Source organism: Eutrigla gurnardus, assembly GCF_963514095.1.
Source record: "Eutrigla gurnardus genome assembly, chromosome: 13".
In the NCBI taxonomy this organism is placed as follows: Eukaryota; Metazoa; Chordata; class Actinopteri; order Perciformes; family Triglidae; genus Eutrigla; species Eutrigla gurnardus.
The window spans coordinates 7,358,633-7,375,044 of NC_139936.1; the positions used below are offsets into that span (position 1 = coordinate 7,358,633).

The 16,412-nt window shown below is 40.6% G+C and overlaps 2 protein-coding genes across 4 annotated transcripts; one reads left to right on the forward strand and one right to left on the reverse strand.

The window, feature by feature from the left end:
* Positions 1-1,680: 1,680 nt before the first annotated feature.
* mtx3 (metaxin 3) lies at positions 1,681-5,571 on the reverse strand. 3 transcript variants are annotated; one of them, XM_084025653.1, is made up of 9 exons: positions 5,456-5,571; positions 4,609-4,678; positions 4,122-4,198; positions 3,915-4,007; positions 3,641-3,823; positions 3,469-3,545; positions 2,890-3,047; positions 2,498-2,586; positions 1,681-2,326 (listed from the first exon to the last, which is right to left on the reverse strand). In XM_084025653.1, the coding sequence occupies exons 1-9, from the start codon at positions 5,534-5,536 to the stop codon at positions 2,231-2,233; spliced, it is 924 nt and encodes a 307-aa protein (XP_083881779.1). In that variant the 5' UTR covers positions 5,537-5,571; the 3' UTR covers positions 1,681-2,230. The 3 variants fall into 3 exon arrangements, with proteins under 3 accessions (XP_083881779.1, XP_083881781.1, XP_083881780.1); XM_084025654.1 differs by having other exon boundaries at positions 2,172-2,326; positions 2,441-2,586; XM_084025655.1 differs by lacking the exon at positions 2,498-2,586 and having other exon boundaries at positions 1,742-2,326.
* Positions 5,572-7,174: 1,603 nt separating this feature from the next.
* On the forward strand, positions 7,175-14,924 carry thbs4a (thrombospondin 4a). Its single transcript, XM_084025065.1, has 23 exons — positions 7,175-7,320; positions 8,042-8,239; positions 8,333-8,580; positions 8,760-8,862; positions 8,958-9,049; positions 9,768-9,819; positions 9,914-10,113; positions 10,206-10,343; positions 10,452-10,532; positions 10,619-10,771; positions 10,892-10,996; positions 11,080-11,187; positions 11,296-11,455; positions 12,416-12,534; positions 12,614-12,666; positions 12,761-12,845; positions 12,977-13,073; positions 13,183-13,361; positions 13,596-13,644; positions 13,732-13,928; positions 14,156-14,328; positions 14,417-14,556; positions 14,643-14,924. Exons 1-23 carry the CDS (start codon positions 7,242-7,244, stop codon positions 14,690-14,692), a joined length of 2,859 nt encoding a protein of 952 aa, XP_083881191.1. The 5' UTR covers positions 7,175-7,241; the 3' UTR covers positions 14,693-14,924.
* The last annotated feature ends 1,488 nt before the right edge of the window (positions 14,925-16,412 follow it).

Genomic DNA, 16,412 nt, shown 5'->3' on the forward strand with positions numbered 1-16,412 from the left:
TACCAAAGTTGGAACAATTTATATTGTAGCTGAACTCAGGAAGGAAGTGTTTCGGTTACAGCGGAAAGTTAGGACCCAGTGTCACTGCCGCAGACTGTTTTTGTACCTCTTCACAACTCAGAAAAATAGAAGAACAGAATAGTAGCCTTGTTAAATCACTGTTATTGAAGAGTTGCAAATATGAAAGTTAGCAGGAATTTGACAACAGGTCCAAATGCTGTATTTATTCCAGTTTACCACACTAGCCAAGGAGTCCCTCTCTCACGTGACCTTTGACTACAACAATATCTTTAGCCAAGTATGCATCATCTCCTTCCAGTTTAATTACTCTCATTTTTTCCAAGTTTAAGGCCAAAACCAAACAAAGAACGATTTGTGTATCGAAACAATAAACATGGAATAAATCTTCTCATTATTACTGGAAAAGCAAGTCACAACATAAAGATGGAAGAATCTGCCTCTTTTTGAGCACAAAATATGTTCACCATGTCATCAAATCTTGTAATTAGGCTCCAGTTGACTGTTTATAGGCACATTTAGAAGAAGAAGAAAGAGACAGTGGTCGTGGTTGAATTAGAATATTTGTATTTCAACTATATGATGGCAGTTGTTACCAACCACCCACAGAGAATGAGAAACAGTAACAGAATTGGCAAAGATAATGTATGGCAATGTATCAAAATGATGAACTGTTAACAGCGGTCATGAAGGCACACTGCAACCATATTGCCCTCAAAAGCCTGTTTGTTATCCAGCAACATTTTGTAATTGGCAGCACACACACATACAGCAATGAATGCTTTTGTTTCAGATGGATGTAACCATGATTTTTTTTTTTTCTCCAGTTGTAAGAGGCCAAGTATCTTTCTAAGTATTAATACACTGAGACATGGATACACCATGAAAGTAATCACATGGAGTAGCAACAGTTCAGCAGTGGATGTAAGGTGTAAGGATATTAAGAATCATGACAATAAAAAAAGACAGTGGCTACTTATTTCACTGTCTACTTTTAGAAATTCAGACAAACAATAAAGCAAAAAGGCAACTAATGAGACATTCAGATATTCCACACACAATTTTAACAAGGTGTTAAATAGGCACAGCAAATGACAACACAGCAGAAAAATCTAAATAAATGTTGTACGAGATTCATTGTGAGAAATCATGGCAACGGCAACTGGATTATTAATCTGGATTGTTATCTTGCATAACAAACAAAAACTATTATTGAAAGACACACTGGTTTCTGATAGTCCTTGGGATAACACTCACACAACACACATGAATCCCACACACTTTGCATGGATGCGTTAATACAGTGTGTATGAATTACCGCAGTGTATCTAACAAAGATTGTGAAGAATTGTGATCAGCCCCACTGGAGGAAAGCACAAGTACATTGCATTGATTTTGATCATGAAAATATTTACAACTATACAAGCTATACAAACCAGAGGAGGTGAGAACAAAGCAAAATTAATTAGTGATTTTACCTTTAGTCAAGACTCCTAACATACTGTACATTACACTAATGTAATTTACAGAAGGTTTTTAAATATGAGAAAAGATGTGTAGAAGCACGGTGCTGGAGGATTACACATGAAAAAATAAAGGTTTATAAATTGGAGTAACCAAATAAATCTTCTCATATGGTGCTTGAATAAACACTGTACTATGTTAGTGATCAATGCATCTTTACCTAATTTCAATATCCTCATGGTGATGACTTTTCCACATGTGCATGAACTTTAAGTGTGATGAAAAGCAGAAAAATAAAAATAGATGTTTTACCGAAAACAAAAGGAAGAGGAGGTTAAGATGCCCAATCAGAGGTCAACAGGGACATTTCTTTCCCCTACTGGAGTTTCATTTAATTCTGCTTTCCTTTGAACTTTCTGTGTCTTTCTCATCAAATACCACTTATTGCATTCCATCCATAGCCACATACATGCACTCAACCTTTTTTTCAAAACCTCACACATGCACTTTCCCTTCTCTTTCAGACCAACATCTTTGAAATCTATCATCATTAGGTTTCCATTAAATAGTCTCTTTAATAACTATATAGCCATACTTCCATTAATTATTAGGTTATTTTCCATTCAAACTACGGTTCGGCCGGATGACAATGTTTGGATTTCCGGAGGTTGAGTCAGAACTGCACCTTTCATCTCCAGGGTGCTCCTCCTCCATTCATAAGGCTGGATCAGTGTTGACAGTTCAGGAGTTAGGCAGGAGTAGAGCTATTCTCACTGGCCAGACTGGGTTTGGGATCTGGTCTGTGGGGTTTGTGCTGTGGGCTGCTGCGAAGGTTGTCATCCATCTACAGTACAGGATATAAAGTTTAATTAAAGCCTGCACGCATGAGCAGAAAATAATATGACAATGATTAAGAAAGATACCATATATATACTTTTTAGTACAGCTGAGACGGTACCTGTCAAATGCAACCATGCACCCATGCAAAGAGACGATAAAAGGAAAGCGAAAGCACCTTCTCTATCAAGTTGGACTCTTTGTTTACAAGCTGAGTTAGTTTCTGGAGGTTGGCATCCATTGTTTCCTGAACAGGTGCAGGAGGACCTGGAGAGAAATGATGTAAGCGGACACCCACAGAAGATGATAGCAGAGAGTCAGTGGAAGAGGAACAGTGTTAGGTTAATGAGCACCCAAACAAGAGCAGACACAAAGAGCAGGTGTGCAGTGAAACAAAGATGTGAGAAGAAGGAAAGAGGTTAATGATGTTAGTGTTGTGTGTGTGTGTGTGTGTGTGTGTGTGTGTGTGTGTGTGTGTAATGTACAATACCCCCTGTGTATTTGTGTGTGGATTACACCAAGCTAAAACCCTAAGAGTGCATGTATTTCTAGTGTGTGCAGTGATCTTACAAGGGTGGTCCGAGCTGAAGTAAACTGCAAGGATGTTGTCACAGAAGCTTGTGAGGTTATCTAGCTGTCTGAGGTGGCTCTGCAGAGGGCTACTGGGGAGACTGGCTTTGTAAAGTGGAGCCAAAAAACCAAACACAAAGGCGTCCAGACTGGTTGGCCTACAAACACAAACAAAGATGAATTTACACACATACAGAAACAAGTGATAGGGCTACAAATGTAGTATAACTCATCCTGTCTCATACAATTAAACATTTTGTTTAAAAGAACACCAGAATTTTTCTACATCTAATAAAATAGAACTTTATTTCTCCACTAGAATGATTTCTGAAATATATTTCAGAAGACCCAATCCCTCAATAAGATGAACATCAACTGGACAACTTGACATGGGATTTTTAATCCTTTAAGAGAAATTCAAACTCACAGATTAAAATGTGGCCTATTATTGTGGTGAATTTCATTATAGTATATTTCCATTACAAATATTTCAGGATGTGTTCATCGTTTCTGTCATCCAATAGCTTTGCAGTTGCATGTTTACATATATGGTCCGTCAAATTATATTTAAGGACTCACGAGTTGCCAAAGAAGTAGTTTGCGTTTCCCAGTCTATAGGAAAGGAGATTCAGGCACTCTTTTGCATCACTGTAGATCTGAGGCACACAGTGAGAAGGGTTTACAGTTTTGAAAAAGAGAACAACTACACAGAAATGACACAACATGTGACTGACGAATCAGAATATATTACCTTTCCTTCAACCTCAGTGATTCTGTGTAGCGGCGCCTCTCCTTTGGTCAGAAGGATGCGTGAGAGGGCGGTGTTGGCATGGTGACCAGGGACAAGAAAGTTAAGAGGGAATGGCGAGCGTGAAGCAAACCATGGCCGTGTCAAATTGGCGTAATTTTCTGCATCCACCCAGAAAGTGTGCAACTGTGGGGAAAAACAAAGCATCACTATAAATAGTAACAGGACTCACTGATTAGTTCTTGTCAGGGAACAAGCAAAGGAGAGATGGTGTTACCAGAGCCGGTCGTAGTTTCTCTTCAAGCAAAGCGATGTATGCCATGGTATCTGCTCCTTGTCTGGCTGTCAGTTCATAGTCTGCATTAAACCTCTAAAAAAAAAAAAGAAAATCACAATTACAGTTACTACAGTAGATCTACCGAATGGGTTTGAGGACATAATGACAAATTGATGGACAGTGAGTAGTCCTGGAATTCACTCTAACCTGTTTCCTCAGGAAGTTGAGAATATGTGAAGGTTCTTGAACTGCAGAGTCTCCACACAGCAACTCTGGGACTGTCGCTGCAAGTTGAACAGGAAGAAGAAAATTCAACACAAAGTAACCCTCTGCCTCTGGTGCTATAACCACCATAACATGTTATTAAGATAATGTAATTAATGTGTCAATTTGTATGAATTCACTCAATTTCGGAACCCAATTTGATGGATAAAAACATTCAACCCATTCTTTAAATCTGTGTTTTTCAATCACTTTTGAAAAAATGTTTTGACACAAAATCTTCATAACTTGGGCAATTAAGAGCGTTGGTTGTCATGTGACTTTTTAGTATGCATACTGCTGTAGAGTAACACTGTGTATTTTCAAGAGCATGAAGGAACCTCCTAAATTAATATATATACATCCTATGTATTTTCCATGTGGTCTCTGGACCACAATATTATGTCATGGTTTATAGGAAGCTGCAGCCCACCTGTTAGAGTTTTCCATGTCCAGTCTATCGGAGAAACTGTGACCTTTGCCCCAGAAAACTTGGCATATGCCTGAAAGAAAACACACACTTGAATCAAGAAAATGGTTAAAAAAAATTAAAAAAATTCTACAGTGATCATTTGGGTACAAAATGTAACATAATAGGAAAAACTGGCTATCACAATTGTTTTTATTCCAAAGTGAAGTCTTTAAATGTCTTATTTTGTCCAATTTACGGTCCAACAACCAAAAGAAGTCCAGTTTTATATGGATACATGACTTTATTCTTTCCATAAACCAGCAGTACCTGAACCAAAACGCACTAGCTACCTAATGTCATAATGGTCATAAAATTAGTCCAAAGTGTCACCTTGTGGAAAGAGTTGTTACTGCATGGATTCACTGAGAACATGATGAACGGCCTGAGCAGGCAAACAACTCAATGTTAGCTTTCTGATAAGGCATCATTATATCGGCCGCTGTCGATAGCTAGCTAGCGGAAATGAGAAATAACAAAAGTAAATTCAAATCGAAGCATCAACAAGCTGACCTTGAAGATCATGTATGTTACGAGAGTGAATTCTGACGGGCAACCATACATGACGACAGGCCATGCAGTCAGCACAGTTATGTTAAAGCTGGGCAAACAAGCTCAACTGGAAATATTATATTCTATCCTGCACACTGCTAGCTTAACAAGCAAGATGCTGCAGTAGGCAAGTTAGCATGGAAGCTAACCAGAGATACACAGAGAAGACAACAAGAAAGCCGGAGAAGAAACATTTCCTCTTACAAGATACAATGACCGTTTTATTATTATTTTTAACAAGCTGACGTTATAACGTTACCAGAACTGTTAGAGACTCGGTGTGGACAGAAGGCAAACCCCAGTCTCCTCCCCAGCATCTCAGCTCCATGGCAGCCGCCATGTTTTGATTCCTGAAACGGGCTGGAGACGTCACGATGTGTCACGTCATAGGTGAAGAAATTAGTCAGATGGTTTCTGTCAAGTACTCTCTGTATTTATTTAATAGCCTAATAGGCTGTTGTTCAATTGTTTGTTTGAAGGTACATTAATAATAATTGCCTTTGTATTGATTATATTTCTGTCAATAAAGATTTATTTAAAAAAAAGGTTTCTGTCAAGAACTAAAATGAGTTACGGCACAAATTTTTATTGACAAAGAATAATAATGTAACATGTGGATGTGAATATGATTTTTTTTTAATTGTGTATGCTTTATTGAGAAATCAGTAAAGCCAGTAAACAGTTTGTCAAGACTTCACTTACTAAAAGTCGTAAAATTGGTAAGTAATGGTGAGATACTCTGCAGGAATTAAGCCATCCTAGCAACAACTAAGCACAATGCACCTTTATGAGAGGGGACACAAAAATAGTAAACGTTTAGAAGAAGAACAGGTCATAACATCAATGAGAAATCCCACTGTCAGCGTCCATGTCCACAGAGACTGATCTACTTTATATCTGGGGACATTTTACTGTTTTCAGCAACAACAGAGTGACAGTCTGGCTGTTGAAGGCTGCCAGGTGTTGGGTTGGAGACCAGAAAGCCAGACACAAACGGATGTGTGGTGATAATGCTCTGAGGGATGGTAAATGTCACTCTTTGATTTGGACCAGCAGCTGAGATGTTGAAATGCACGTTAGGTTTCTAAAGAAGGCTTTAAGATGAGTACCAGACATCTATTGTGAAATGTTTCCATGGTCCCGTTTCTAGCCCTCTTTGTAATTCCCTTTCCACATCCTCCAACAGATGGAATGTAGAAAGTTTTACAGAGGCATGTAGAACAGTTTAGATTAAATTAAATCAAAATTAAATCGCATCTGGCATAGATTTATACAATTTAACAGGTTTAATGTAGATGAGCTAAGAGATCAAGTTTTCCACCCAGGCAGGTAGACACAGGCAAAATCCATTTCAGATATTTATTTGAATTGGCTGACTGTATACAGACTGATGTGGAGCACTTTTTATGCTATTATATTACAAATACCTAAACGATCGTAGAAATAATATCTTTATCTTAAAATAAAATGGGGTCATAAATGCATAAGAAACCCATTACGCTAAGCTCATACAGCATAATAAACATTACATATTTTATGTATGTATCTTATTAAACGAAATAATCTCATATAAAACAAATGAAATTCAAATGAAAGAAATAACTAAATATATAAAGAAGTGAGAGACAAATATCATAGGTGATATCTAATTATGAGAAATGCAGTATTCAACAATCTTCAAGTAAGATACAATGTGTAACGCCTTATTTATTGTTTTAAATGTTTGTAACATATAATAATAATAATCCAGCTTTTACACACAGGGGCAGCATATTCATCATTTATGAAACTATAGTAGCAAGGGGACACTCCCATAAACTATTAAAACAGTCCCTACCCGACACTCCCCTTTCCTTTAAAAGCTGTGCCTGGTTCCACAAAAACATCTCACCTCTGCTGAGATTTTGCTTAAACCTCCATCATCCTGTGTTAAAAAAAAAAGTGACTTATCTGTGATACTCTTACTGATCCACAAGTGGAAACTCAATTCTTTCTTCAGGACCCGTGCTTCTGCTGAAGTCTGTCCCATACTGAAGCACTGAAAGATGGATTTGTGGGCCAGAGCAGCGGCTCTGTCTCTGGTGATGCAACAGCTGGTGCTCACTGTCACAGCTCAAGGCATTAGTAAGTACCACCTATGCCCTTCTGGAAAACATTGGATATGGTTTTGTAGACTGTCTTTTCTAGAAATGCATTGCAAACTATATGTTTTCTGGTCTAACAATAACACAATAATCAAATAGCAATGGTAATTCTGCTCATTTGTTTGGCTTTTTGGTAGTTAGTCATTTAGCAACAGCCTGGCCTCAATAAAAAAAAAAAAACATCTGAGAAAGTGCATGTGCAAAACTTAGATTTTCCTGGAATCTAAACACACATTTCCATACAATTTCCTGTCACTTTATATTATTCTTGAATTCAGCTGAGGGCTGTGTGCAAGTGTTTTTGTGTACATGTGTGTGTGTGCTTGTGCATGTGAGTGTGAAGCAGTGGGTGTGTTCCAGTGGAAAGAGTTTCGTGCTCCTTTCTGCAACTCCAGTCTACCGGTCTATAAAACACAGAGGGACACAAACACAATCACGTAATAAGAACAACAGTGACATAGTACAATAGTGCACTTATTCAGCAGCAGCCATCCACAATACACTATGCTGTGGCTACTCACAGTACACTCTCAGAAAGCTGTCCATTAATAGTGACAAAAGATAAACTCAGCACCACTTACAGTGTACAAGACTGAGTGCTTTCAGTTACGCTGAGGCTTTTTCCTAAACTCCTTGATTGACCACTATACTGTTTCCCTCACTGTCTATGTCAAACTGTTAACAATCCTCCCCTGTGTTAGTCTATGACCTCCTGAAGTCTCCAGACTGCCTGCCAGACTTGCTCCAAGGAAGTCTGAAGAATAAAGGGCGAGATGAGGCATTCCTCCTCTCTTCCTTCAGGCTCCACAGCAAGGCCCCCTCCTCTCTCTACAGTGTCATCAACCCCAAAGACAACACCAAGTACCTGGAGGTCAGCGTGCAGGCCAAACTGAGCAAGGGTGAATTATTCTAACACAGATAATGGCGTTATACAGATTACATGACCTTTCTCTGCCGATCTGTCCTTCATTCTCGCTTCTCTCCATCTCTAGTGACCATTCGTTACCAGAAGACCGACGGCAGATTCGTCACGACAAGTTTCAACCACGCTTCCCTGGCAGATGGCCAAGATCACCATGTGATGCTACATGCCAGAGGTTTACAGGGCGGCCCACCTAGCCTCAACATCTATGTAGACTGCAGACTGGTGCACACTTTGGATGATCTGCCGGCTGCGTTTGGGTCACTCCCCCCTGGTCCCAACAAGGTGGCACTCAGGACCCTGCAGTCAAGTGGACAGGTAAGTAAGAGGTTTAAAGCTGAGAGCAGACAGCACATTTGACAGCAGAGATATAGGCTGCATAGAAAGGCCCTAAAGTCCCAATATTAGAGAGTAAATATGTATACTGTTTGAGCAGTGCACTAACTTGACAGGCATGCATTTCATCAGTTTATCTCTGTCTTATATTCCTTTGTAAGGATAAACTGACGGACTTGAAGCTGGTGATAGAGGACACTATAGACAATGTGGCGACTTTGCAGGTGTGCAGCATGGATCAGCCTGAGAATCTGCATCTGCTGAGTGAGGAACAGATTGCAACTGACTGTCTGACATCCCATCTCCATTAAACTTAAAACTGGTTGGGTATCTAATTCTGATATGTCAAATTCCATCAGGTATCCAGGGAGGCAGGACGGCACACGACCAGGCAACCATGCAGGAGCTCAAAAGCATGTTATCTGAGATGAAGGAGCTGCTCCATAAGCAGGTGACCTATTCTGTTCAAGATTGGAAAATAAATCACAGTATTTCAACATAGATTTAGAATGAACAGTCCAATAATTTGATGATGTTGTTTGCCACCTTTATGGTTGCTTTTATAAACCAGGGTTGGTATGGAGATTAAATTAAATGGATACATTGGCTAAAGTCCTTTGTCAAACCTTGGGTAGCAGAAAATGAACAGGTTCCTAGTTGTTTCGAGTAGCTACCTACCCGTTTATAATAGTGGTAGAATGCAGGCTGATTCACAACCATTTGGAATTTCCTTTTCTGGGGGGATAATATTGGTTTTGCAATAAAATCAACTATTTGTTATGAAAAGTGAAAATCCAGACTGTGAAGACCTGCTGGCACTCTCTTGTTTCAAGACTTTATGTAACCTCAGCAACAGGCAGCAGAGTAAAAGTGAAATTCACTTCAGCAGTGGATCGAATTGGGTGATTTGAGACGTTAAAATCCAGCAGAGTATTTGTGAAGATATAAGGCATCAAACAGGGAGCCTGAGCCACTCAGTCTTGTCATACACATTGAGAAAATCCTTTAAACAGGTCACCAAAGTTTGCCTTAGCAGACACATCTTGTTGCTTTTCAAAAATTCTCATCCAGATTTTCAATATTGAAACATAAGATTCTGACTGACCTCCAATGAGATATGCTGTATTGTCCTGACTTACACTTCTTCACTCTGTTTCTTTCTGGTTAAGATTAAGGAAACAACTTTTCTGAGGAATACTATTGCAGAGTGTCTTGCTTGTGGTAAGCGATAACCATAATCATTTATACAGTTTTAGATACTGCTGACATGGTGACATTTCAAGGTGCTTTCATATCTGGCTATGTGTTCTCAAAGGTCTCGGGGGCAGTCCAACCAACACAGGTCCAGCTCCAAGTCCTCCACAGTTTGTTATGCAGCCTCAATCTCTGACTCAGTGCCCTCCTGGGACCTGCTTCAGACAGAACATGTGCATCCGTTCAGAGTCAGGTTTCAAGTGTGCTCCCTGTCCTGATGGATATACAGGAGACGGGGTGCAGTGTGACGATATAGATGAGGTATGGATTATATGTTTCTTGGTGTGTAGGTGTCTTTTCAACCAGTAAAAGTAGCACTTGTTATTATTTGACCATTTTTGTGTGTGTCTTAGTGCCAGTTTAACCCATGTTACCCTGGTGTCCGGTGTGTGAACACTGCGCCTGGTTTTCGTTGTGAGAAATGCCCGGTGGGATACAGAGGACCAGAGATAAATGGAGTGGGAGTGTCTTATGCTAAGTCCCACAAACAGGTACAACAAACACAATGACTACACTGTATAGCATTTACTCTGATTGAGTCTATTGGCGGAGTGTGATTATTTTTCTTTATATATTATTTTTTCATTTGTTCTTTCCAGGTGTGTGATGATATAGATGAGTGTCTGGGCCCACCCGAGAACGGAGGTTGCACTGCCAACTCACACTGCTATAACACTCTAGTAAGGCCAATGGAACTGTGGTTTGGTTATTGTCACGCTCTCTTATAGCAGGAGGCCCTGATTTGACTCAGTGTTGTCCTCCTCAGGGCTCCTTCCGCTGCGGAGAATGTAAAACTGGCTTCACAGGTGACCAGGTGACAGGCTGCCATGGTGCCAGGCTTTGCCCCAATGGTCAACCCAACCCCTGTGATGCCAATGCCGTGTGTGTCGTGGAGAGAGACGGCAGCATTAGCTGTGTGGTATGAAATTAGCAAATACTGACCCCTGGATCATGAATGTGAATCACAAACTCTTTACATAATTTATAGAAATATTATGTCATGCCCTTTTCTTCTTGTATGTGTGTGTGTGTGTATCAGTGTGGTGTTGGTTGGGCAGGAAATGGCTATGTGTGTGGAAAGGACACAGATATTGATGCATATCCTGACAAAAAGCTCCAGTGCAGAGACAACAACTGTAAGCAGGTACTCACGTCTACACCCCCTCCCCTCTTTTGCGTTTCATTTAATCATGCTCGTTTTTTACAGGAGTTCTGTGTTGTTTCCAGGATAACTGTGTCTTTGTACCAAACTCTGGTCAAGAGGATGCAGACAGGGATGGGCTGGGTGACTCCTGTGATGACGATGCAGACAGCGATGGCATTGCTAACATAGATGTATGTAACTTAGCTCCACAGCAAACAATGAGCTCTGACATTTTTATGAACAAGAATTCAACCATCTCACTTCAGCCCATGCATTATACCTCTTTTTTTCTATCATAGGACAACTGCTGGCTCGTACCTAATGTAGACCAAAGGAACAGCGATAAGGACCTCCATGGTGACACCTGTGATAACTGCAGAACTGTTGAAAATCCCTTACAGAGGGATACTGATGGGGACGGGCTGGGGGATGAATGTGATGATGATATGGATGGGGACGGTGAGTGTGTTTGTTATGAATAATGAGAGTCAAAGTAAATATTATAATCACATAGTACGTGATAGCTGTACATGGGTGTAATTAGATGGGCAATTTTGGTAAGTGGTCAAAATGGCTGAAAATGTTGGATGGTCATTACCGTGGGAGGTGTTGTAGCTGGACCATTACTGCTTTTATTGCATCAATTAGAGATAATATATTTAGAAGGACATTCTGAAACCAAAGGACCGATAATCGCATTAAACAACTACCATATATGTGAAGGTTATCCAGACCACGCACTGTCTGGAGCAGACTGTCTAGACACGAATACAACCTTTACCATCCTGTTTGGTACAAAATGTGGAGATTTGTGTTGCTTTCGCTGCTGGCAGCACTTAATCCGTTCAAAACATCCTCCTGGTCTTTTTGTGTCTGCTTCCAATTCACATCCTCTACCAGTTAGATCATTTTCCCAGCTTTCAGGGAAACAACTCAAGTCTCATTAAAAAAAAAACAGCAGTAATGTTAAAATGTTCCAACCGGTATCGTAAGTGTAAACCTTTCACGCATTCTTCGCTTCCCTTCGAGAGCACCTCTCATTTGTTCCATTGGAAACACAGTTTTTACTTGTTAACTTTGTGTGTGCTTGTATGTTTTACCTTTATATGCTTATGCATGTGTTTATGTTTAGACTCTGTTGACCCCTGTCCATTTTGGCAGAGCTCCAACCTCTGGATCGTTTGGTTATGTCTTTAACTCTGAGGCTGGATAGCTAAGTGCTTGGTCATGTCTGTCTCCTCTCTAAAAGCATTTTTCCATGCTAAGCCTCCGCCAGGCATTGAAGACCACTGGAAACTATTTCACCTTCGCCTTCAACGAACGCTGCCATCTGGTGATGCATTTGACGGACCGTGTCTGTAGCCTGCGTTCTGTCGTGCTTTTACGAGAAGTAAAGGGCCGAGGTGTTCATGTTCGCAGGTTTTAAGAATATCCTTGACAACTGCCAGCGAGTCCCCAACACGGACCAGAATGACAGAGACAACGATGGGGTGGGAGATGCCTGTGACAGCTGTCCTGATATGGTCAACCCTAACCAGGTGACAAACCAAACAAACAGAAAAAGGTCCATCTTATGTCATAACTCTGATTAACAGTATTTGTTTCGTCTACCTGCAGTCTGACTCAGATGATGACCTTGTAGGAGATACCTGTGATGACAACATAGACAGGTAAAGCCCACTGTCATGACCAGTGGTATCAATGTGTATAAAGATGTATTATGTTTTGCCATTCGTTTTACCTGTCCCAACTCCTCTTTGTCAGTGATGGTGATGGCCACCAGAACACAAAAGACAACTGTCCCACAATCATCAACTCCTCTCAGTTGGACACTGACAAGGATGGAATGGTTTTAATATCCTCCTTAATACACATTTCATTGATTGAATGCACCACATTTTGTTCATTCTTCTGATGTATGTTGACATATAGATGGCTCTGTGTTTATCCTACTCCAAATGTGCCATTTCATCTTGATAGGGGGATGAATGTGACGATGACGATGATAACGACGGCATTCTGGACAGTGATGACAACTGCAGACTAGTTGTAAACCAAGACCAAAAGGACACAGATAGTTAGTATCACTTCCTATTTGTTCCTGTGTGTACACGTGTACATTATGTGTGTGTTGAACAGTATGTGTCTCTACGATGTGGTCCCTAAGCCGTGTCCTTATATTTCAGATAACGGAGTTGGAGACGCATGCGAAGGAGATTTTGACAAAGACAACGTCATTGACATAATCGACCACTGCCCAGAGAACGCTGAGGTTACCCTGACCGACTTCAGGGCCTATCAGACTGTAGTGCTGGATCCAGAGGGGGACTCTCAGATTGACCCCAACTGGGTGGTCCTTAATCAGGTATACAATAGCAATAAAAATCCAACCCTCTTTCCTAACTAGCCACTGTTACAGTGCATTACAGAAGTCTTTGTATAAAGCTCATACCTGTTATGTCCATATTATATACAAAATGAAAATAGTACTGCACTGGATGGTTAATTGTAGTTAAACCTACAATTGCTTTTGTTATAATTACAACAACATCCTGTAATAGTACATAGAAAGTAAAGCTTCTCTCATTCGTCCTGACAGGGCATGGAGATAGTTCAGACCATGAACTCTGACCCTGGCCTTGCTGTTGGTGAGCACAGAATACCTTCATACAGTCCGTCTTAACAACAGAATATTAATGCGTAATACATTTCTTCTCCATTGTCCACATCCGTAGGCTACAAAGCGTTCAGTGGGGTTGATTTTGAGGGAACGTTCCATGTGAACACGGTGACGGATGACGACTATACCGGCTTCATCTTCGGCTACCAGGACTCCTCCTCCTTCTACGTGGTGATGTGGAAACAGACAGAACAGACGTACTGGCAGGCTGCACCCTTCAGAGCCGTCGCTGAGCCAGGAATACAACTCAAGGTGAATGGCTGCACTTCTATACACACTCAAAACACCTATGGCAGCAAACTTCTGTGCAAGTGGCAACGTCTCACCCATGGACACTTCAAAAAGTGGACAGGAGGATCTGGGGATTGATCTGCCAAGCCTGGGATTAGTGGACGTCCTGCTCTACCCCCTGAGATTTAGTGTGTTTACCTTCTGTTGTCCCCCCTCTATTATGCTATCTGGCTCTTTATCACTACTAGGTTGTGAAGTCAAAGACGGGTCCTGGTGAGTACCTGAGGAACTCCCTCTGGCACACAGGAGACACCCCTGGGCAGGTCCGTCTCCTGTGGAAGGACCCCAGGAACGTTGGCTGGAAGGACAGGGTGTCCTACCGCTGGTTCCTCCAGCACAGACCACAGGTTGGATACATCAGGTACAAACATCAGGACACCCAGCAAAGCTTGGACACAAACACACTCGTACTACGTGTCCTGACTAGTTTCACCTCGTGTGTGAAACAGGGCTCGCTTCTTTGAGGGTCCGAAACTGGTGGCAGACACCGATGTGATCATCGATACCAGCATGAGAGGCGGGAGACTGGGTGTGTTCTGCTTCTCTCAGGAAAACATCATCTGGTCCAATCTGAAGTACCGTTGCAATGGTGAGTGTCTACAAGTTAAAGGCAGTCCAGACAGCTGCATAAACTCTTTATGCCTATGCGTCTATTTTTTTTCTCATCTCCCACAGACACTATTCCTGCTGACTACGAGGATCGCAATGCCCAGAACACAGAGTGAAGCCAGAGAAGGGAGTGATCCATCAGGGAAACAACTTGAGCCCTGCTGAAATGTGGATGAAGGGAGCAGAGCTGTACTGCTGAGAACAAAGAGGTGGAAGACATGAGTTAGAAAAAAACTATGAATGTGAGAACACGATGGACAGTTGTGGTTTTTTAACTTTGTCATCCGAGTGAGGGTCTTAGAAAGCATAAGGCATTATAACCCTTTAATTGAAGCCGGTACATTCTTCTGTAAATCAGCAGGTTCTGTTTACGTTTATGCAATATCTCAAGTTGAATTTTATCAGCATTTCATGAATACTTTTTTTTAATTTTGCAAGTACAATAAAACTGAACATTTAAGAAATCAAAGCAGATTCTATGTCATCTTCTTTTTTACATGAGATCATTGTGTTATTTCTCTGTATGAAGGAAGACGTTGACAAATAAAGACACCATTTGGCGTTCAATGGATGTTTTAATTTAAAGAGTGTGATCTCCGTAATTCAAATGTACTACCTGGTCCAAAAGTTATTGTAGCACACAACCTTCACAGTGGGTCATGCTATCTGATTTACACCCCCCCCCCCCTCCCCTCCCCTCCCCTCCCCTCAAGATGAAGTCACATGATAGAAATTTGCAGGTATAGAAAGCAGAAATCGAAACTTACCACAGATCACAGAACTTAAACAAAAATGTACATCAAACATGTTAGAAATACAATAAGGCAAAAGGACTTGCTGATTTATTAATGAATGAGAAACAAATGATTTGCAGGGACCATGTGCAATAAATCGTATTTCTATACAAAAATCTGTCACACAGGTTTACAGGTGATGGTCTTTGTATGAATTTGAATTTGGCAGTAAACTCAACATCCAGTGTTGAATAACTGACTAATAAAATGAGTCATGCTACCTTGTTCTGACCACCATTATGAGCTGACTCACGGAACAAAATTGTTATAACTGTACAGTAAAGAGCTGATTAACTGTTTGCATTTGCATGCAAATATATATATAATGTTCTCAGACATATTTTGAGTAGTTTCTTGTTTTCTGACATCTACCTTTGGCAAACATTCCTCATCTGTGACACTACAGCTCTTCCAGAGAGGCGGTACCTCACTAACGTCACTCTTACATAAGGCAGGTTGATTTGAAGAGCACTGCCCTGTACAACAGCAACGATGATGGGAAATGTTGTACAGATGACATGGATTTTCCTTAAGAAAACATCTGGCTCAAAGGGAGCACTGACACTAATAAAATCTGAAACATCCTTTTAATCTAAGTGGAAACTTCACAACACGGTATAATATTGAAAAGAGCTTCTTCTGTTGCATAGAAAACTTCTACAAAAGGGGGCAATATAACAAAGCACAATACAGCTTACATGTGAGCCTGAGAGATGAGTTTTTGAACAGAGTCAGGGACAAATATAATTCAATTCACACCACATTTCTTCACAAAATGATTTCTTTTACTTAAGACACGCTTAAATAAATACAATTTCTCCTGTAACATATCTAACTCAAAGTACATTTGTCCCAAAACTTTGCTACAACTGTATGGTCCAACTGTACAGAAATAAAATGCCTGGCTGAGAGTAAAAGTGAGAATCCAAGAACGGACACACACACACAGGAAATACCTACAAAATACACTTTCAAATATGAAATGATGAAGGAATCTACAGGGACCGGATGCTTCTGGTGTTTCACAATGTGACTAAACTCC

Bases quoted from the DNA above. Each gene is read 5' to 3' on its own strand.
- mtx3 (XM_084025653.1), bottom strand. From the start codon at position 5,536: ATGGCGGCTGCCATGGAGCTGAGATGCTGGGGAGGAGACTGGGGTTTG. The intron at 4,008-4,121 runs GTTAGAGTGAAT...TTTTTTTTTTAG, and splicing joins TCAACTTCCTGAGGAAACAG to AGGTTTAATGCAGACTATGA. The intron at 3,546-3,640 runs GTAATATATTCT...TGTGTGCCTCAG, and splicing joins TCACTGAGGTTGAAGGAAAG to ATCTACAGTGATGCAAAAGA.
- thbs4a (XM_084025065.1), top strand. From the start codon at position 7,242: ATGGATTTGTGGGCCAGAGCAGCGGCTCTGTCTCTGGTGATGCAACAG. The intron at 9,820-9,913 runs GTAAGCGATAAC...GTGTTCTCAAAG, and splicing joins TGCAGAGTGTCTTGCTTGTG to GTCTCGGGGGCAGTCCAACC. The intron at 14,557-14,642 runs GTGAGTGTCTAC...CATCTCCCACAG, and splicing joins TCTGAAGTACCGTTGCAATG to ACACTATTCCTGCTGACTAC.